Source organism: Micromys minutus (genome assembly GCF_963924665.1).
Source record: "Micromys minutus genome assembly, chromosome: 7".
Classification (NCBI taxonomy): domain Eukaryota; kingdom Metazoa; phylum Chordata; class Mammalia; order Rodentia; family Muridae; genus Micromys; species Micromys minutus.
In genome coordinates this window covers 48685857-48709272 of record NC_137976.1, presented here as the reverse complement: position 1 = coordinate 48709272, position 23416 = coordinate 48685857, and the positions used below count along the sequence as shown (strand labels likewise).

Here is a 23416-nt window from a genome sequence, read left to right as displayed (position 1 = left end):
CTATATGAGAGCAAATGTAAATATTTCATCTATGACTATAAAGATATACCTGCTTTAATTGGGAAAATAATAGGTGACTAGGATAATCCTACCATTTTTCTAATCTCATGACCCCTGCTGTGTTTTAAGTGGTGTTGTATGAATTCATACCTTGTGTTCCACTTGGAGTTAACTTTTTCCAGATACATTTGACAGCAGCCTTAGCTTTCATTGAATTCTTTATTCTTGACACCAAGACACAAGGTTGCTTCCAACAGTTCTTTTACACTTCTGTTTTACACACACACACACACACACACACAGAGAGAGAGAGAGAGAGAGAGAGAGAGAGAGAGAGAGAGAGAGAGAGAGAGAGAGAGAGAGAGAGAGAATAGGCATTCCTACAATTTATGGGTATATATGACTTATGGAATAGGCTCATTTCCCATAAAGTAATACATTTAACCAAAACTGAAAACCATTAAATGGGTGGTTTTTGAGTGGAGTGCAGATTCCCCAGCACAGTCTCAACTTACTGTGTTTCTAATTTTGCTACTGTGCCAGCTAGCTTATGATGGAAAGATGATTTTTTTTTTTTTTTTTGATTTTTAGATGCAGTGCCTATAATTTTCTCAAATGTCTGCCCTGATCTCTTGGGATTGCTAATGTGCAATTACAAGGCTGTTCATGGACTTGTCTGGGCTGGATGTAGGACACTATTTCAAAGGATTCCTACATTTAGGCTACTACCTCAAAAGATTCCTACATGCCAGTTTTCTAGGAAGGATGCAGCTCTTTTCCTTTCTCAATGAGTGTAAATCTCTGCACTTGAGTATCCCTACCCTTGAAGGTAAGCAGACTAGACTATATTATTGAATGTTATCTAGAGACCATCTGTTCTCTCCTGATTATGAAGACTTTTCTAAATTTGTAGCCCCTTTAGCATATTTCGGAAGTATTTCTTTGTTATTTATGTATCACAATATCCCATGATACAAGCTAAGGAGATTCTTGGCTAGTATAATGAAAGTATTAATATGCCATTGATAATAATTTATTTTTCTAAAATAGTTTCCATTTCTATGTTCATCTCTAGCATTGTAACTTAATCTTTATTTATTTCTTTTCACTGATTTTATTAAATAATTGAAATAATTTTTGGCGTTTTTATTTGTAAGAATTTTTCAATGGAAGCTTGGTGACTTTCAGTTAGAATTTGTTTTAAAATAATAGGTATAATCAAGGCAACATAGAGTAATCACAGAGTAACATAAGGTATTTTTAAGAAGTGCAGATTGTATTAATTGTAATAACAAGAGAACTAATTTTTTTCCAAGTGGGTTTGGGCTCAGATTCTTCTTTACATGAAATCTTTACTGAGCAACTCAACCAGAGATGTTTTTCCCTTCTTGAAGATATGAAAGATAGGAGATTATATCATGTCTAAGGTTTAAAAAAAAGTCTAATTGTAAAATTCTGTTAGAAACCATCAAGTTCATAAATAATCATAGGCAGTGAGATGTCTACATCTTTGGAGTGTTGACACTAAGAAGGCACAGTATTCATACTATCTACTCTTGACTATCACCGTGTATTAGAAGTTCTGAACTATGTCCATGCTAAAACATTACCCCCAAAATATTTTTGGCTTAAGTTCTAACTAATTAATATGTTATCTTGAGTTTTAATAATATGCATGTAATTTGTAAATTAATATGTCTATAATGTTTATCATCCTCAGAAATTTTATTCTACAAGAAAATTAACTCATAGACCTACCCAAACTGTAGAGCTGGCCCTGAGCACATGTGAATTCAACTTCTTCTACTCACTTTGTACTGAGTAGTCTTACAGTGTTCAGGGACACTAGAGTTTGATTTAGGCCAATGTCCATATATTCTCTGGGATAACACATATTCCTAAAACAATTTTGTTTGTTGAATTTATTTTAGTACTTCTGGCCATTTTATTGTTTGTCTCCTATTGTGATTTCTGAAAGTGTATTTTTCATATGGAGATAGTAGTTGCTCAAAATAATGCATCCCAGATTTCACATTTGATATACTCTACCTGGTTATGAATCTATGTATATTGTTCATATAGAATAAAACACGCAAGTAGCTTTTGGAAACCTTTTAAAAAGACTTCTCCATTTCTAGAGGCTCACAAAGAGATATACTGGTATATGAAATCCTGGGGGTGGTTGCCATTTTTTTCTTGTCTTACTGTGAATGTTTTCAATGTATTCAACATCAATTTTTTTTTCTATCAAATATGAATGTTTAAGAAAAGCAGCAGGAACAGTGATGCCAAGGACAAAGTGAGTAGGAATTGCCAGAGAAGTCAGAGCTGTGATTATGCCCTCTTTAGAAAGTGGCTGCTTAAAAAGACACTGTTGTCACAGGTAGCTGAATGTGTCTTGAGTATCACACAGTTGACTGGTATATTTTGAGGCAGGCAGAAGGGAATTATCAATGTGTTTCTCAGATAGAAAATTAGAACTGTGACATCTGACTCAGGGATCATTCTTGACCCACTATCAATTTCAGGCTTTGAGGATAAAAATAAGAAACACCCAGTTTTATTTGCACACAGAAAGATTGATCTTGATTTCTAATTATGTAAAAACGTTCATCTTATATGCATTTTAACATTCAAGAAAAAGTTCTGTTCCAGCTCATGTGATGGTCAGTCACCCTCATCCCGTGGAATAGAATACTCAGAAGTCACCATGTTTCTATCATCCTGTTCCTGGTCAGTGATGTAGTCAGATCTGGTCACTACCTCTTTTCTGAATGTGATTCATGAGCTCCTCTCAAGCATGTAGTCACAGAATACTAAACACAGGCAGTATATTCAACTGTGCTATTAGCATGAGGTAGCAGTTCTTTGGTTGAGCAGGAGGGTAATGGAGACAGAGAAACTGAGGGTCAATAAGATTGAATGTCTTCTCTAAGTAGGCACACTGCACTATTATTGGAAATGGCTATGTTAAGTAAATGTTCCCATGTTCACCAATTTTATATCTTTTATATGTCTACTCAAGTTGGACATTACATTTTTTCCCTCTGTGGATAGAAAAAGTTTTAGTGTCCCCCAATTTTGCTTATTCTATTCATTCTTAAATAACCAGTGATCTGTGTCACTTCAAGAAAACTATAATCCTGCTGTCTATCAGTTACCTGAATCTTCTGGGAGGCTTTTGAACTAACAGAAAGCTCTTTACTTTTTCACTTTCTCAGTCTCTAGAGCCTCACCTGTCTCTGCTCTGACGGTCAAGACTGGTTCATTCACCAAAGGGCAGCCCAGCCTCCAAGAAAGCATCCCTGCTGCCCATGCTAACTGCTTCACATGGGGACAGTGGCATTCTCCCATCGTGATGCATGTTTCTTTTCCATACGAAGGAAAATTCCCCAAAGGCACAGCTCATTCCCAATCCCTATAGCCTCTAACACCGAATATACAAGGCTCCTCTCTACCTTGCTTTCAAGCTTAGATACATTTGAAGGGAAACAGAGTAGTACATAGTAGATTTATTTATTTAGAAAAAAGTACTTCTTATTACATAACTGTTTCATGAATTGGGCTGTAAGTACCTCACTGAAGACAATAGATATTTGTCCACAACCACCTTGTTCAGAAGCACTCATGAAAATGAAAAAGGATGTGAGCTGGCTGAGGTCTCTTAACCTGGGAGAGGAACAGACTTTGGAGGCAGGGTTTCACTTGGCCTTTCTACCCCTGGCTTCCTTCCCTTTTGCCATGAATCTGACCACATTGGGTACTGTATTGTCAGGCACTTCCTTTTGGTCAGGGTCCTTACCCTTTCTCTTCAAGTTTTTGAAAACTCTGCCCTCATAACTTACCTTTTTACTTGCTTTCAAGTTTATTCTAGAAAATCTGAGGCAACTCAACTAGGAAGTCCTAAAGTGAAGTTGTTTGAGAATTCAATCTAGTTTTAAATAAGTAATCAGAGATGCTACAAGTTCTCTACAGGCTCCTAGTCTCCACTTGACTCCTGAAAATTCAATTACATTTCAGTTATTCTATGCAAGAGTTGACAAGATCTGGGAAAGTTACAGCGAGAATTTATTAAGCATTAGGAAGTATTTTTAAAAAGGCCCCGGGCATTCTTCAATTGTAGTGGAAGCTTTGACTTTAATCTCATTTAGGCATCATTACACCTCATGATTCATAAATATCTTCAGAAAAAGTACTCAAGGATGAAAGTTAGTAAGGAGCCAGAGTAGGTCTGTTGGCATGAAAAGAATAGTTCACAACCAAGAAAAAGCCAGGCATGGTGGCACATGCCTTTCATCCCAGTACAAAGCATCGGAGGCAGGTGGATCTCTGTGAGTCAGAGGTTAGCCTGCTCTATATAGTGAATTCCAAGATTACCAGAGCTACAGTGAGACCCTGTTTTAAAAATTCAAATCAAAACAACAAGCATCAAAAGAACACAGGAAAGAATCATAAAGGTGGAGGAAAAAACTTGAAATACTTTAAGACTCGTGCTGGTACAATGAGCCGCTTGTAGATCAAATTGTGCACTTGTTTGTCTCAAGAAAGGGGTGTAATTAAGCATCATTTTAAGTTTTATGACTTTTTGTTTTTCATATAACACAATTATAGGTCAATTATCAAATAAAAATGAAATTGTAAGAGTTATGTGTAAAGTGAGATAAATTTGTCATTTTATATTGTCTAATTTTTTGCTTAAAGAAAACTTTTTCCATGTGTGTTGGTTCAGGTTTGCTTTATATATTGATGTTACAAGGTGGATAATAATAAGTTAATGATTAAACATAATTTGTAAGTTAATGATAGCATAACTTATTCAATGACATAGAAAATTTAAATTGCTTTAGAATGCTACAGGTTGTTTGTATTTATATTTGGGTTTTTTGTCTGTTTGCTTTGTATTTCTTTTTAAGACAGTGTCTTGATATATAGCACAGGTTGGCCTGAAAATTTCTATGTGATTCAGGTTGTCCTAAACTAGCAATAATTCTTCTGCTCCAGCCTCTTAAGTACTAGTATTGTACAGAGGAGCTGCCGCTCCCGGCTTGGGTAGCCATTTTTATAAACTCTTGCCAGTTACCCATTCAAGGTTTAAAAGTCACTGGGTTACACATTTCCAGGAGAAAAGCTTGCTTCACCTAAACAAAAGGAGGCATATTTCCAAAATATCTGTCTGGTATGCAGAAATTTCTGAAGATGCCTGGTGCTGTTTCTCTTTCTGTTTTGTAAACTGTGCAAACGTAGGCTGTCATCAAAGCATGTCCTACCTTGTGATGGTATTATATCCTGCAGGTGGCTATTCTCAGACAGATTCACAGAAAAGACTGTAAGACAGTATTGAGGTCATTGAAAAGCATCTGCAAATAATGATTCTTTCACTTCTTCCTTTCCAATTTGTATTTCTTTGATCTCCTTCAGTTGTCTTATTGCTCTCGCTAAAACTTCAAGTACTATACTTAATAGATATGAAGAGAGTGGAGCAGCCTTGTCTCCTTCCTGATTTTAGTGGAATGCTTTATGTTTCTCTCCCTTTAATTTGATGTTGGCTCTAGGATTGCTAAAAATTGCCAGGCAAAGTTTCCAGTGTCGAGATTGGGACACAACCCATTCATAAAACCAATGACCTATAATCTGTCTTGCCTGCAAGATGTGCTAAGGCAATCTCAGAACTTATGGGAGCTCTGAGATTGTTCTATCTTGAAGGAGTTAGTTAGTTGTACCATGAGATCGCTCACCTGGATGGCCAGAAACTGGAGGCTAAATAACTCAGTGACCTCGGGTAGAACAATGGGCCACACCCACCTGCTCCTTTCTGAAGGGAAAGTGAAGAGGAATGAATCTGGGAGAGAGGTGTGGAAGTAGAAGGGGTGGAGGGAGAGGAAACTGTGGTTGTATATTAAAGAAGAATAAAGAAAAACATTGAAAATTCAATTCTAAATAAAACAAAGCTAAAAAGAAAGAAAGAGAGAGAAATAAGCCATGTAAGATATATCAATTTAAGTCTATAATTTAACTTTAACAAACTTATGTAATTAATTTAATAATATCTCTTTGAGAAAGACATAGAAATTATGATATTGGCTTGAAACCATTTTTAGGGGGATTGAATTCTTCCTTTCTTATCTTACTTGTATATAAGAGGGTTCTTCGAATGTATAAGGTGGAAGACAACTGACGCCACTCTAGGTTAATTGAAGAATAGGAAACTGATAATATTTCTTGTCTAGAGGTGAATGCCTTTCAGATTATGAAAATTATAATGAGTATAGCTGTTAGTGAAATAAATGATCCTATAGATGAGACTACATTTTATGTAGTGTAGGCATCTGGGTAATCAGAATAACGTCGAGGTATTTCTGATAAGCCTAGGAAATGTTGAGGGAAGAATGTTATGTTAACTCATACAAATATGATAGTGAAATGGGTTTAGCCCATGTATCATTTAGCGTATAGCCTGAGAATAGTGGGAATCACTGAATAAATCCAACTATAATAGCAAACACTGCTCCTGTAGATAGCACATAGTGGAAATGAGCTACTACATAATATGTATCGTGAAGTACAATGTCAAGTGAGGAGTTAGATAGTACAGTTCCAGCTATTCCTACAGCTGTAAATAGAAAAATGAAGTCTAGGGCTCATAGTATAGCTGGTGATCATTTAACATTGCTGCCATGTAAGGTTGTAAGTCAGATGAATACACCAGTAGGAATTGAGATAATTATAGTAGCAGATGTAACATAAGTTCATGTATCTACATCTAAACCTATTGTAAACATGTGATGTGTTCATACAGTGAATCCTAAGAAACCAATAGATATTATAACTCATTCTTATGTATCTGAATGGCTCATTTTTTCTCAGAGTAGTAAGTAATTACATGCGAGGCAATCCCAAATCCTGGAGGAATAAGGATATAGACTTCTGCATGTCCAAAGAATCAAAATAGGTGTGGGTAAAGGATAGGGTCTCCACTTCCTGCAGGGTCAAAGAAAGTTGTATTTACGTTTTCATCAGTTAATAGTGGTGTAATTCCAACAGCTAATACTAAGAGCAGGAGAACAGCTGTAATAGTACAGATAAGACAAATATTGGTGTTTGATGTTGAGCTATCACTGGATAGCTCAATAATGGTAGTAATAAAATTGATAGTCCCTAAAATAGATGACACACGATCTAGATGTAAAGAGAAAATTGTTGGGTCTACTGATGCTCTGGCATGGGCTAAGTTACCAGCTAGGGGTGGATATACTATTCATCCTGTCCCTGCTCCTGCTTCTACTATCAGTGATGTGAGGAGGAGAAAGAATGATGGGGAAAAAAGTCAAAAGCTTATATTATTTATGTGGGAATGCTATATTGGGGGCTCTAATTATTAGTGGGATAAGTCAATTTCTGAAGCCTCCAATTATTATTGGTATTACTACAAAGAAAATTATAACAAATATGTAGGTGGTAACAATAACACTATTAATTTTGTCATCACCTAGAAGTGTGCCTGACTGTCCTAGTTCAGCTCAGATTGAAATACTAAATGCTGTTCTTACTGTTCCTGCTCAGGCTCCAAATAGTAAATATAGGGTTTCAGTATCTTTATGATTGGTTGGAAATAGTCAACGATTTATGAACATAGGTAAAATGGCTGAGTAAGCATTAGACTGTAAATCTAAACACAGGGGTTGAGTCCCCTTTTGACCAAATAACCTAAAGGTGACAATCATATCGGATTGCAAATTTGAATGTGTAGAAACTCCCTCTACAAAGGCTTCTCTGGCCTCTTTTCTGATAGGCAGAAGTAGATTGAAGCCAGAAATAGGGTATTTTGCTGTTGACTAAAATATTGTAGGTTTAACTCCTTTCAATCTAGATAAGGTCTTAGCTTAATTAAAGTAATTGGTTTGTATCCAAAAGATGTAGGATATAGTCTTACAGTCCTTATTAGAAGTTAAACATGTTCGTTTTCTTAGGGCATCAAAGGCTCTTGGACTTCTATATCCTAAACTTCTATATGATTATTTAGGATGGAAATTGTAGGATAAGGTTGCTAATAATTGTTAGGTATTATAGTATTATAGGGAAGTAAAATAATTCCTTATCTCACTTAATATACTGTTGGAATACTGGTATTCAAAAATGTGATTACTAGCTAAAAAGTAATGCAAACAAAACAATGCTAGTAAATCACACAGTAAAGGTCTCATTGTGACTTTAAAGTCTCAGTTTTCTTATTTATTAGCAAATAGTCATGGGCATTCTCTTATTTAACCTCATCTGAATAACAGAATTTATAATAATATATTTTTGGAAAGAATGTAATTTGTTCCTTTTTTTTTTGAGGCAGTGTTTCTCTGCCTGTCCTAGAACTCACTCTATAGAACAGGCTGGCCTTTAACTCAGAGATCTGCCTGCCTCTGCCTCCAGAGTGCTGGGATTAAAGGTATGCACTACCATCACCAAGTAAAATAATTTATTTTTAAGGCAAATAGTTATTATGTGCCAGCTTTGTATCACACTGGGACACTGAAGGTAAAGTATAGAAAAAGAAAAAAAATTGAAGAAAATTTTGGAATTATGTGTGAGAAAAACTTTGGTAGAAATTATTGAGTGGTATCTGTGGTTCTAAGAGAGAACACTGATTCCAGTTTTGCTTTTGTGTTTTAGGTGAAGAGTGTAGGGTGCAACTTAATATTAAGAGGAATTCTAAATACTCTGCCTGGACAGGAGAGCAATTTAAAATCGAATGTCCTGTGACGTACTGTGTTCATAGACCGAATGTGACTTGGTGCAAACACAATGGAACAAGCTGTGAACCCCTTGAGGTTGGACCCCATCTACACACCAGTTGGGAAGAAAATCCTAAGGTTTCAGTTTTCGTTCTCCATTTTCAAGCAATACATCTCAGTGATGGCGGGTTCTATAGCTGTTCTACAACCTCTAATTCTGAGGTTGTTAATAGCCACGCAGTAGCCATCCAAGTGACAGGTAAGTGATCTACCCCAGACCACCTACAGCTTTTCTAAATGAAATGTTTCTGTGAAAGAGGTGATTCAGACTTCAGGTGCTTCAGTTAGAAGTTGGAACACTAGTGCCTCATCCAGAGTCCACCACATCTCCCAGATTAGGACAGTCATGAGCACATAAAATAAGGGAGAGGACTGTGAGGTCAAGAACAGGAGAGGAAAAATAATGGAAGTCACTGGTTTCTTGGGAGACAGGGTTTGCCTGTATAACAGCCCTTGAAGTGCTGGAACTCACTTTGTAGACCAGGTTGGTCTTGAACTCACAAAGATTTGTCTACCCCTGCCAAGTGAGTGGTTGGATTAAAACCATGAGTAAACATACCAGGTGAAGTTCCTGAGTGTTTTGCCTTTAGAATGTTGACAAGTTCAAAAATAGATCAGAAGTATTGTTTTCTTTTTTCATAATATTTTTTATGTTGTTGATAGTTGTTGATTAGAATTTGTATAAGTTATGTTTGGGTGCTCTGACAGGTACACAGTTTTTAATAGTACTAGTTCATAGTTTGTTCACAGAACAAATAACTTCATGATTTGATTCCTTGTTGAGTTTCATGGAATTTTCCAGGTACTTCCATTCCCCCAATCTTTCAGTTGGTTTTAGTAGAGAAGACAAGACAGGCAGGCAGTAAGTTGGGGACCCTCAAAGTAAGCAAAACATGGACAAGTAAAAATGAAAAGGCAGGAATTAAAGAGAGTAAAGAAAAATCAGTTTATGGACATCTGTTACCCATATCATACTCCCCAGTGAGAGACTGGTTCCCTAAAAGTGGGAACTTCCATTCATCACTGAGCTGGAAGCTCCAGCCAGAAAAACTTGGCAAGAAAAAGAAATGAAAGGTACTGAAAATTGAATGGGGGTAAGAGTTTCTTTCATTTTGGATAGAATGACCTTATATTTAGAAAAAATGTATAAATATGCATGAAACTAGTAATGAGTTAATTCATGAGTTCAGCAAAGTTTTAGGAAAATGTGTCAACACATAAGAATTAATGGGTTCTATGTGCTAGTGATGGATAATCTCAAAAGGTTGTTAGGTAAGTAAACAATTAAATTTGTAACAAATCAAAAAGTACAAGGTACTTATAAGCAACAGACATATAGACAGAACCATTAAAGCATGAATCAACAAATAAAGAAGTTAAAGAAGATGTAAAAATACTCTATTGTCATCAGTTTGGAGATGACACTCCCCAAGATCTAATATCATCTCCATTAACTCATACTCCTGAAACCTTTTAAAAGAGATATAAAAGCCAGTTCTAAAATTAACATCATATAGTAATAGACCTAAGTCGCCAAAATAATCATGATAAAGAAGAGAGTTGGAAGGCCTCACTATTTCAAAACTTATTATTAAAATATAGCTATTAAATACTGTGGGGAGATCAACATAGTAGAATTGATAGTCTAGAATAAAATTCTATATGTGATAAATCAATTTTTTACATATTTTTATTTTCTTAATGTGAGTGTTTTAGCCAGAATATATGTCTATGTACCATGTGTATGCCTGGGCTTAGTGGAATTGGAGTTATAGGTGTTTTTGACCTTTGTGTGAGCTCTTGGAATTGAACCTGGGTCCTCTGGAATAGCAGACAATGCTCTTAACCACTGAGCCACCTCTATAGCCCTTCAATTACATTTTTGTTTATTTTTGTTTTGCTTTGCTTGTGTTTTGAGACAGGGTTTCAGTATGTAGTCTTGTCTGGCCTAAAGTTGGGATGTAGACTATGATGGACCTCAGCCCACTTTCCATTGCCTCATCTATGTACATGTTTGCTCATGTGTACATATACATGTCTGTACACAGGCATATATGAAGATCAGAGGCTGACATCTGGTGTCTTTCTCACTTGTTCTTCCTCTTACTTTTTTGAGACCAAGACTCTCAGTGAACTTGGGACTCAACAGAATGGTTAGACTGGCTAGTGATTGCCCCATGATGCTCCAGTTACTGCTACTTCAGCACTGGATTAGAAACAGGAGTGGTTCTGTTCTGTCTCTTAGGTGGGTACTGAAGATTCAATGCAGGTCTTCAAGATCACACATTGACCCATCTCCTCAGGCCCAACCTTATCACATGTCTATCACCATCCTTTCTACACCATTGTCATCATTTTGGAATATTCATTTTTTATATCTGTCACCACTATACATTTCCTTTCAAGCCCAGCTTATTGCCCAAGTCCTCCAGGAAGCCTCTGGGATTACCCTCCATGCACTTATACTATAGACCGTTGATATATACGGTACTTTGAGTACCGCCTTTGTATTTTCTCAAGCCATTTTAATAGTTCAGCTTGTTTTCTATTTCAGAAAGGACTCAAACCTATTCAGAACACCCTCTAATAAGTAAGTATCAAATCAATCAAAATTAATGGGAATAAGGTCTACTTAAATGAGTTTGTTTGTATTAGATTATTAGATTATTGTTTGCCATTCAACTGCCTTCCCCAAGACAGCTGTTTGCCTTTGGCTGCTTGCCAACCTAAAGAGCAGCTGCAGTACATTTGCCACGATTCTGTATCACTAAACTATATTCCCTCCTCCTATTTCCCCTGATCGTTTTTATGCTCAAAGAAAAGATCTAAGGGGAAGTAACTCATGAAATCCAATACTTAACCTCCCTGCTTTTGATACTGTGTTAACAAGTACCCCAAATGAAAAAGTATACCTTACATCATAGCTCAGAATACACACACATTAAAAGCAGTTTCACAAAATTCATAGATAGTTGAATTGTTTGATTTCTGTGCTATGGTAGTGGAGGGTATCCTGTGTGAGTCGAGGTGTCTATCAAGCCCCTGGGCTCCCTTCACTAGATGTAGATCATCACCTTGTAATACCAGAAATGGCTCTAAAAACTACCACATTTCTAGGGATGAGAAATTTTCTGGTTGACAAAAACTTCAGTAGCCTGCGTTATGCATTCCAGTTTGTTTTATCTCATTGAAAACAAACCCCACTATCTTTTATTCACTGAGTTGTGGATAAAAGACTAAGCTTCAGCCAACCTTGATCACACAGCAGCTCAGTGTCTGTTAACACTGACAGGCTGAAATGAGCTCTGCCTAGATGTCAAGCAAAGCATCCTTGGTAGAAATGAAAGTATTTATTGTTTGGAGGTAATAACTTATGCAAGGAAGCAAAAGTACAGCATCAGAAAGCTGTCTGCTGTGAGTCCTAACCATCATCCTAAGCTATCTGATTTGGGGCAATTTTTGGAGCCATAACATTCCTCTCAAGTTATAAAATGATATAAAGAAAATGGCTTCCTGAGGTACTGAAATAAATATATAAACGAAATGGCCTGGCAGTGTAGTTTGTTAGAACTGTCATGGAGATCTTTCTTCAAATGACTCATCCAAGAATAATGTGAGGTCACAAAAGATTAGAAATAGGAGGTTGAAGGTCCTGGGACCACCAAAAAAAGAAATTAGGGCTTAGCCTGCACATTCCATCATTAAAATCACAACAATACAAGGGATGTTGCCAACTCTAATGTTTCTCAGACTTTTTAACTGTGTTCAGCAGCATCTGACATCCCAGAAGTCACCAATACCTCAGGATCATTCTCCATGGAAGAGAGACCAGGCAGGACCTGGCTGCTTTACCCCTTGCTTCCTTTGGGGGCATTGCTTCTGCTCCTTGCCTGCACCTGCCTGCATTGCTTTCTGAAAAGAACCCAAGGTGGGTTGCAATCTTCCTTTGCCCCATGTGTCACACATTTGGGGTTCTTCTTTCTAGGTTCAATAGATTTTTAACTGGTTATTGTTTTCTTTCTGGATAAGAATTCCTAGGGAACAACTGGCTTCTGGTAGAAAACACAGTGGATGGATTTAGGCTCTCACTAAGTGTGGGGAAGCATACTCACCACACCACAGTGCTAACCTAGGGTTATGGCTAAGCATACTCCAGGCTGGAACTTTCTCATTCCATACACATCAATCTTAACTGTACAAGAAGGTGTTCACCTAAATTTTATCCAAGTCAAAGTACAGGCTGAAGTACTCTCTTGAAACAACATGTCTAATTTGAGTTATTTGGTTTGAGCCCTTTCCACAGCTATGCCTCATGATTCCAATGTTATACACACTATTTAAATAAAGAATTAATGTCCCCAGAAGAAAGTCTTACATGTACGTAGTTTCTATTGCTATCATAAATACATGATTGAGTCATATTTTTACTCAATAGCACCACCTTTGGGAATGTGACTTGTCTGTAATGAGAGATGTGATATAATTTTTATTTATTTATAATTCAAATGTTGCCCTACTTCCTGGTAGCCCCTCTAAGCGTATGGTCAGAGATGTGATATTTTGAAAACAGTTGGATTTTCCTTTTGTAGTCATGTCTTCTTTGTCATCACTGAGCAGTTAAACCAGCAAGAGAGGCATGTGAATCTGGTCCATCTGTGTTCTCGACTTTCCTGTGCTTCTCCATTTCCCCTCCCCTTTTCTACAATACCAGACACAATGCAGTTATAGAAACTGAGCCAGACAAAGCAACCCTTATTTGACTATTACAAGAAAAGGCTTTGTCTGACCCAAAGTGCTTCTGGCCCCTAGAGCTAAGTTTTTCTGGATCCCAGAGCTGTCTTATAGGTCTAAGGAATTTCCCTCTGCATCTGTAACCATAAAGCTCCTTCCATGGTGTTTCTGTAGCTTCATATATTCTAGGGCTGCTAGAACCTCTCTCTGGATGTCAAACAAGAAACTGAGATAATCTTTATGGGCCATCATATCCAAAGGAAACTGGGAGCATGTATGTGACAGGAACACTTGTGAAATTTTTATGTTTTACTTGTTGAGAACTCCATTCATGCATACAGTGTATTTTGATATTACTCACCCTGCTCATTTTCTCTAATCCCTCCTGAATCTCATATGCCCCCTCCCCAATTGCATATTCTTTTAAAATATATTATAATCTGCTGAGTTCAATTTGTATTGCTCATGTGCATATGGTTGAGGAGATTTATTGGGAGATTGAATTTATAGTACCAGAGATTATACACTTAAAAAAACCAACTTTCTGTTCCCTAGGAGACATCATCTGTCATCAGATAAGGGTTACAGAGCTTATGTTCTAGGTTACTGGCTGGCTTAATCTTACAAGAAGTAACAGGTGCTGGGAGTTAATTGGTACAGCAGTGTAGTCATATCCAGAAGATAGTTTTTCCTCCAGTTTTCTTCAACCTCTGGCTCTTACAGTCTTTCCTCAGTATCACCTGAGACTTGGGGGAAAAGGATATATGTCTCATATATTGCAGAGCCAACAGAAGCACTTTTAGCATTGGTTTATCGTGAAATATGCAGCGAGCACAAAAAAACAAACCAAACCAAAACAAAACTAGGTTCCACTCCTTCCTCTTGGATATGAAAACTGTGATGTGAAGTGGGCATGTGTATGTACACACACTGAGATGCATGTGTTACATGCTAGCCAAAACAGTTTGCAAGGAAGAGCTAAGAGTGTGACTTCTGACATGCTCTGTGGTTGGCATAGGAGGTAGATAGTTCACCTTGCTTTCTTAACACATTTTGATTACTTTTTTTCTCCCCCCAATTTTTCAGGGAAAGAAAAGAAGCCTCCTGACTTAACAGGAAGGAAAAATAACTTGGTATGTTTAAAATATCTGTTAAGGCAAACACATTTTTATATTATACCACATGTATTTTTCCAGCAAATTTATATGACATCACACACACACACACACACACACACACACACACACACACACACACACACACATACACAGACACACACACACACAAGAATTTTTACATCAGCTCTGATTGCCTGCATAATACTTGTATTAGATAGGGCCATAAACATCTTGTTATGGAATAAGGAGAAACCAACAGGGCAGTTAATAACTCATGGGGATTGAGAGCTATTTCCAGTGTAGTCACAGTAAATAAACCCTCACCTATACTACTGTAAGTAACCAAAATGAAATCCATTAGGGAAACATCCATCAAAATAGAATGGGAATTAGTTGGGAAGAGGAAAGGTTGGGGAGAGTTGTGAAGGGAACAAGAGAGCACACTAGAAGATAAACATAAACAAATCTGCATTGTACAAGTATACCATATTAAAACATTATTATGTGTAATTACTACATGCTACATAAAAATTAACAAAACGGAAAAGTTCAGAGTTCTGATCTTATTTCAGACTATTCCCTTTAGAGCAGTGGTTCTTAACCTTCCTAATGCTGTGACTATTTAATTCAGTTACTCATGTCAGGGCAAACCTTAACATGACCCCCAATATAATTATTTTCACTGCTACATCATAACTGTAATTTTGCTACTGTTATGAACTGTAACATCAATATTTTTGGAAGTATAGTTTTGCCAAAGAGTCTTTACCCACAAGTAGATAACAGCTATTCTAAGTGACAAAAGTGGTTGTATAGTAAAGTCCACTCAGACATAACACAGTTATCCACACATATATCTATCTTTAATTTTTAAACTCATTTTTAATGATAGTTCTCAAATACTTTAATCTCCCTTTTAGCCCATCACTCAACAGAGGTAATGGGAAAGAACAGATTGGGGAAATAGACCTGTTTAAAAGGTATTTTAGAACAACTCCTGTTAATGGTGTCTAGAAATTAACAATTCAGTTCACAGGCTAACAGCAACAGCTCAGTCCACTCACAAACACCATGCAGACACACCAGCAGTCCTTTTTTGTAGAGTCAGGTTAGCAACATTGATGACACTACCTAACAGAGACAGCTAGGCCTCAGCCTCAGCTCAAGTTGGCTGGAGAGACCAGGAGGAATGCCAGAAGGTCTCAGCTATGCCTCTTTCAGGGAAGCAAAGATCAGTGAAGACATGAGAACCACAGTATTACATAGCTAGTTCTATAAGCAAGCCAAGCTCAGCCCCTTTACTGTCTGTTACATTCTATTTAAACCCTTGGAACATTGTGTGTCTTCTACGGGTCTTGTCTCAGCACATGTCTTTGTTCAGCACGTGTCTTGCTTCCGCACGTGTCTTGTCAAATCAGCCCAAGTCTGCAGAAGTGACAAGGAACTATAACACACCACCAGGAGATTTTTGGTAAGTTTCTATGGAGTCCCTACAAATGTAGCTCAACTACACAATATAAGGTGGGCATGTGTGTGTGTGTGTGTGTGTGTGTGTGTGTGTGTATGTGTTGTTAGTGAACAATTTTCATTACATGACTTTTTATGTGCTTACTTTAGCAGAACATCTTTTATCCTGTGTCTGCTTCAGCTAAATGTTTCTTTACCAGTCTGTCTTAGTCTTTTACATTTTTTCATGTTTGCCCCAACAAAACACCATTCAAACTTTCCAAAGAACCCTTAAGTTTTCATCTACCCCCACAAAAGTTCCACATCCCCCAACTTCTGCACATGAAAGTTAAAACTCTTACTATTAATACAACATCAGCATTTTTACCATCTGCACTCTGTTTATAACCAGGAATAGCAAATAAGTAACTGAAAAGAGACAGGAAAAGAAACCATCAGGATTCACTTTAGTTTCTACAAATTTCCCTCTTGCTCATATGATTTAGGTCTCTGACACCATTCCTGTGAAGGCTCATTTCCCCAGTGTAGGAAAATGCCAAGGTCTTGAGACAGGATTAGGTGGGTGGGAAGGGCAGCATCTTCATAGAAGCAGGGGGAGAAGGATGGAAGGAGAAACTCGGAAAGGGGATAACATATGAAATGTAAATACATAAACTACCCAATAAAAGTATGCTGGTTAGAAATAACAACTAGGATAATATTTTAGAACCTCATAGAATTTTTGTTCTTTCAAAATTGGTCTCCTTTTTACAATTTAGTTCTCATAACATAATAACATGTCTTGGATGACCCACAATGTTTCCTGTTCCTGGTCTCCTGGAGAGGTCTCAGGTCTTTTTCCTAGGTACTTCATCCTGGGTACATTCCATATGCCAAATATATTATAAATCCCTGAAGTTTTCATTGGACTTGGACTATGATTTTTTTCCACTGAATGAGCATTGGATGTAGGTACTGTGACCTCCAATGACCCAGATAAAGCATAAACCATCAGCTGTTTGGCCTTCGGAGCTTAGTGGTCAAATGCCTGCCTAACATTCATATGAACCTGGACATAACATTAAAAACAAAAACGAATGAATAAACAAGTAATCCAAAGCCAAAACTTTCACCTTTTGATAATACAAAGTTTAATGAAAATGTAGATATGAAGATCTAAATAACCTTAAGAGTCCCATAGTCTTTTCAAAATCTTACATCTTAAAATTTTAATCCCTTTAAAATATCCAATCTCTTTTAAAATTCAATGTCTCTTTTTCAATTCAAAGTTTCTTAACTGTGGGCTCCACTAAAATACTTTCTTCTTTCAAGAGGGAAAAATATCAGGGCACAGTCACAATCAAAATTAAAATCAAACTCTAACTATCCCATGTCTGTCTGGGATCCACTCATAATCTTCTGGGCTCCTCCAAGGACTTGGGTTACTTTTCCAGCTCTGCCCTTTATAGTACACATCTTGTATTCTAGGCCCCATCTGCCTATTTTCCACTGTCACTGCTGTCTTTTGTGTTCATATGGTACTGGAATCTCCAAAACATTCTGTCTTCTGCTGCAACAAGGCTTCACCAGTAGCTTCTTATATACTTTCTTCATGGTGCCAAGCTTCAACTCCTTTGTATGACCCCTTCGATCCTGGGGCATTAATTGCAACTGTGTCTGCACCTTTGCCAATGTCCTTCCATGGCCTCTCACAGTGCTGAGCCTCAGCTGTTCTTTATAACTCCTTCATTCCTTCAAAACCAGTACCACCTGGGTGACTCTTACACATTACCAAGTCCAGCCACAGCTGGTACCAATTTGTCTTAGTCAGGGTTTCTATTCCTGCACAAACATCATGACAAAGAAGCAAGTTGGGCAGCAAAGGGTTTATACAATGTATGCTTCCACATTGCTGTTTATCACCAAAGGAAGTCAGGACTGGAACTCAAGCAGGTCAGGAAGCAGGAGCTAATGCAGAGCTCATGGAAAGATGTTGCTTGCAATAAATGGTCTCTCTCAATATGCATGACACAATGTAGCCTTTCCCTCATAGTCCAATAATAACTATGTTTTGTCACAGCCTTGTGTGATACATCTCTTTTCTCTTATAGGTTGATATTCCAGGGAGTTCCAGGAGACATTCCCAAACACTGACATTAGAAACTGGAATTTATGAAAATGATCCCTGGTTCAATATGCAGAAAGAATCTGAATCAACAATTAGCTCACAATTGGAGAGAAACAACCAGGGCATTGTTTACGCTTCTCTGAACCACTGTATTATTGGAAAGAACCCAAGACAGGCAAGCAACATGCAGGAAGCACCCACAGAATATTCATCCATTTGTGTGAGAAGTTAAAACTGCCACAGACCCAGGCGGCGGGCACTGCATGTCATACCTCTGTCTGGACCTTCAGTGTCAGCCTTCAACCTGGGAATTCTCAATTAAGATGCCTTGTGCTGGTGCTGTGTCTTACAGGGAAATAGAAGCATGTTATTTGGATCTGCTCACTTCACATTCTAGAAATAGAATGGTCCAATGTGACTAATCATAAATACAAAAATGATTGTATCTTCTCAGTCTGTCATAATAAGACCATCTCCCATGTCAAGCTATAGATAATGTTTTATAATTTTTCTTAATGTAAAGAAAAATTATATTGGTCTCAATTCAGTAAAAGATTAGAAAGGGTAATTAGTATGATATAGATAAAGAATATGCCAAATAGATGTGGGGCCAATGTTCATTATCCCCACCAATGAGATGCTCATCTTCACCTGGCTTGATTGAGAAAGTAACATAGTAAAGGATTCATCAATATATAGTGGGTGCATTTGCAATCAAAGTGTAAGTGTTTGGATCAAATAGAGTAATGCGTATGAATGTGATTCAATGCTGCTTAACTAATATAGAAAAAGAGTTCACGGCTATAAATATTATTAATTGAGATCGAACTTTTAACCCACCTTTTGCTTTACCTGAAAGCAAACTCAACGAACAATTTATGAAAGGAGAGTCTGGAGTATTGAGTTGATCAGTAGGGCTTGGCATAATTCATTAACGTCTGTTTGTTGATTCTTATGAAGTGAATCAGGATGAATTATATGTAATAAAGCATGGCGTATGGAGATCATTCAGGTTTAAATTCTGACATTGCAGCTGCTCAAGAAGATGATTATGATTTTCAGGTGTTCTGAATTTCCAGACTGAGTCTAATTGCTTAAAAATAGCTCATAATTTTATCCATCATCTTGAAGCTTGAGTTCTCAGACCCTGAAACTCAATAATGTCATAGTCTTAGTATACAGCAGACTGGGCATGAGTTGGAAGCCATTGAAGCAAACACACGAGCTGTCGAATGAGTTAATGTGCTTTATGTAACTGCATGCATATATGTGGGTGTGCCTGTGCGTGTGTGTGATAGCATGCAAATGTAAGATGTGACATCCAGAAGTGAGACCAGAGCAATCAGTCATATTCCAGCTTTATTTTTAGTTTGGTTAGAAGGGGCAAAGCATGAATAAGGGGGAGTTGAGAATGTATCCACAAACAGCAAATGAAAAGGCCTTACTACATAGCTTTTTCACCTACTGCTCACCACAGGTTTCAGTTCCCTGAATTTGGGACAACAATGTTTTCAGATACTGTTGCAACCAATTCTAGTTAAGATTGTTCAGGCAGAAGCATTTGTGGGAATTTATGCAAAAAAGACCCTAGAATAGCTGTTTCAAAATAGAAACAGGAAGTGCGGGGGGGGGGGGGAAGTGAGTACTACTCTCTCTCTCTTATCAGATCAACAGCCAACTTAAACAATTCTTTCAGAATTGTCTCTGGCTTTAAAAAAAAATACTTCTGTCTATTCTGTTTAAAATACGTTTTTTTAAAAAAACTTTGTGTGTGCATGTATATTTGGGTATGCATGTATGTGTGTGTATGGTGTGTGTGTGTGTGTGTGTGTGTGTGTGTATGTGTGTGTGTGTGTGTGTGTGGTGTATGCAGGAGCCAGAAGAGAAAGCCAGGTGCCCTTTTCTATTGCTCTCCACTTCATTCTGTTAAAGGAAGGTCTCTTGTTAAACCTGGAGCTAGGCTAGCAGGCAGCAAGCCAGTGGTGGATCCTCCGGTCCCTGACCCCCACATTGGTAGGGTTCTATTTGCTCATGCCCGTCTTTTGACAAGGATACGGAGAACCCAAACTCAGGCCTCATGCTCGTACAAGCATCCTCACTTGCTAAGCATGCTCTTAATATATTTCACAATGGAAGACACTGCTCGGGATTTCACCGCAATGAAAGATCAATTCTGTCTGTACCTTGTTTGTCAGTCACATGCCATGTATGCTCTTAGTCCTGCTTAGGACATATGTGTATCTCCTCAAATAAATTTGTTCCAGTATTATTTTCATGGTTACTTAGCTCACAGGTGGTAGATAATTTATGATTTCCTTGAACTTTCATTGTCAATTGCTCCCAGTAAGACAGTAAAGCTGTTAAAATTTACCTGGGATTGAGGAAATGCCAACTTTCCAGTAGCTGAAGCACTGGAGAAGATTCCTTCTCCACCCTCCCCCAGACATCAACTGCCAATAGCTCCCTAGGCAGGAGCAGTAATAAGTCCCTTCTCCATCCATGAGGGACATTGATGGCATCTGTCTTGCATAGGTCTTATACAAGTAGCCCCAGCTGCTGTAAGTTCATGAGGACCAGACTCTTGTCATGGCCAGAAGCTAGTATTTTACAACACTCCTTCTTGTGTTCTTGATCCTTTGACCTGCTGTAAGTCTCTGCATTGGCCACACCTATCACCATTGGAAGCTTCTCTGACCACGGCTGAGGAAAGCCCAGATTTATGGTATAAAGGTAAGTATTCCAGAATCCGCATGACTAAACGGCAATTTATTGATCATTTTCTTTTCTTGGATTTTTCTTTTATTGAAGTATATTTTATACAATACATTCTGATTACGGTTTTCCCTTCCTCAACTCCCCCATCCAGATCCATACCCCTTCTGTCTCTACTTAGAAAACCAATAGGCATTTAAAGAATAATAAGACAGAACCAAACCAGAATAGGACAGAACAAACAAGCACAAGGTACACGCATATATTCAATGACACATATGTTCACACACACACAGAGAGAGAGAGAGAGAGAGAGAGAGAGAGAGAGAGAGAGAAAGAGAGAGAGAGAGAGGAATCCCATGCAAACACAGAACCAGCAGCCATAATATAAATAGAAAGGGCCTGTAAGTTTTTAAAAAATGCCCTGACAAACAAAGTTGCCATTGAGTTCATGTTTTGGTGGTCATATACTGCTGGGAGTGGGGTCTGCCCTTAAGAGTAGTTTGAGGATCCAGTGAGACTCCATTGGAGAAAAGTGAGTGGTAATTAATTGGAGATAGCTTCAGGATTAAGGATGGGGCTTGTGTCTACAACTTTCAGCTCTAGAACCTCATCTTGTGCAGACCTAGAACTCCTGTGCATGCTGCTTCAGTCTCTGAGATCATACGTGTCTGCTCTACAGTGTCTAGAAGGCTTTATTTTGTCTTCCCGAGCTGCAATAGGAGAAGATGTGCCTAGTCCTAGTTCAACTTGATAGGTCAAGGTGGTTGTTATCCATAGGTGCCTCCCCTGTTCTGAGGAGAAAGAGAGGATGGGAGAATGGGAGGATGAGGGGAGGTGAGAGGGACGGAGGGGGTGGGAGGAGAGGAGGGGGGGTGAAGCTGGTGAGGTCCAGATGTAAAGGAATTACATTAGTATTTTCTTTTTAAAGAAGTAAACTGGAAAAAGAGGGTGGGGCGTGTTTCCTTATCCTCTATCCTCTCTGCCTCTTACAAAGTTCTGCCTCCCATTTCAGCAGGGTTCCTTGAGCCCTGAGGATGGGGATTTGCTGAAGACGTGCCATTTAGCACCAAATGTTTTAAGATTCCCCGCACTATACATTAGAATCTGGCTGTGAGTTTCTATATTTTTTTCCCATGAACAGTACAAAATAAACTCTGGCATTTTTGTAGACTTTACCTCATAATGCTTTGTTTCAGAATTTTTTTAAACTTTACTGGTCTTTTGCTTGTATATTATAGTTAATGATTTTTTTAGTGGGTTTGTGTGTTTGTGAGTGTATGTGTTTGTTTGTTTCTTGAGGTTCTTTTCTAAAATGTTTTATTCCATTTTGTTTTCTAAAGATATAAAGAATTGGGTAGGTAAGGAGAGTCTTGGAGGAGTAATTTGGGGAGGGGAAAATATGATCAGAATATATTTTATGAAAAAATTCATTAAAATATATATAAATAATTAAAACAATTAAAATTACTTTTAACAGAAAAATATTAAGAAGACATAAACATTTTTCATAGACTCTTTTCTGCAATATTCTTACCTGCAATACCTCCCACCCTGACAATCTGCAGGATAGGAGAATATTAGCTGAATGAGAACCAAAGCTGAGATGTCATTACCAACCTATGTCTCTAGTTTGGGTATATTCTTGGTGTTGTTGCCTTTATGGGATTTTCACTTGTTCAATCACTTGTACACATTGTTAGGGCAACATAAACAATAACCTTACTCTTTTGCCTCCCATACACTGTCTTATGCTCCTCATCATCAACCCTTCTGTTCTCGTTACTCCTAGAAAGGGTCATCTATGTATTGTATCACTTGCTTTGGCTTTTCTGGAAGATTTGGAGTGATATCTTATGTATCCTTTTCATAGCGGCTTCTTTGATGTAGGAACATGTCTCTTTATGTTTTTCCATAGCTGAATAGTTTATTTATTCTCAGTGATGAATAACATTTCATTTCTGGGACATCTTATAGTTTATTCATTTTCCTTCTGAAGGAACTTACGGTTGTTTCCAAGTTTTTGGTAATTATGAAGTGCTACAAACATTTGTGTGTAAATCTTTGTGTAGGAATGAGCTCTCATTTCATTTGGAAGAAAGCCAAGGGAGATAACTGCTGGCCTGGATGTGCGTTTACTTTGTAATAAGCACTATGATGGCTGTAGCATTTTGTATTCCTACCAACTTCCTAGTCAGCGTTAGATGTCATGTTTTGGAATGTTCATCATGCTAGTGTTCAGTGATAGCGTCTCATGTGAACCCATGAACCCATGTCTTCACACTGTCAGTCAAGTGTGGCAGGAAGCAAAGTACATTCATAGGAGAAACTAATCAGGAAAGCTCTGTTTTAAGCAGATACAGGAAAGGTCTTATGGCTGTTTACACTTACATCCCATCATAATTTGTGGTCCTCACCATCTTTAAGAGGCTCATTTGCCTTCACTGCATCTTCTTTGGTGAGTTATACTTTCAAATTTCTAATCCCAATCTCCAGTT

General features: G+C 37.7%; 1 protein-coding gene across 1 annotated transcript in view; it reads left to right on the top strand.

Moving 5' to 3' along the window:
* BTLA (B and T lymphocyte associated) overlaps positions 1–19769 on the top strand; it is a 28121-nt gene extending 8352 nt beyond the window's left edge. The window contains exons 3-7 of the mRNA XM_080919363.1: positions 8662–8982; positions 11338–11373; positions 12553–12711; positions 14601–14647; positions 18190–19769. Of these exons, the coding sequence (XP_080775489.1) occupies positions 8662–8982; positions 11338–11373; positions 12553–12711; positions 14601–14647; positions 18190–18438 (812 nt within the window). The 3' untranslated portion in view covers positions 18439–19769. The remainder of the gene's footprint in view (positions 1–8661; positions 8983–11337; positions 11374–12552; positions 12712–14600; positions 14648–18189) is intronic.
* The last annotated feature ends 3647 nt before the right edge of the window (positions 19770–23416 follow it).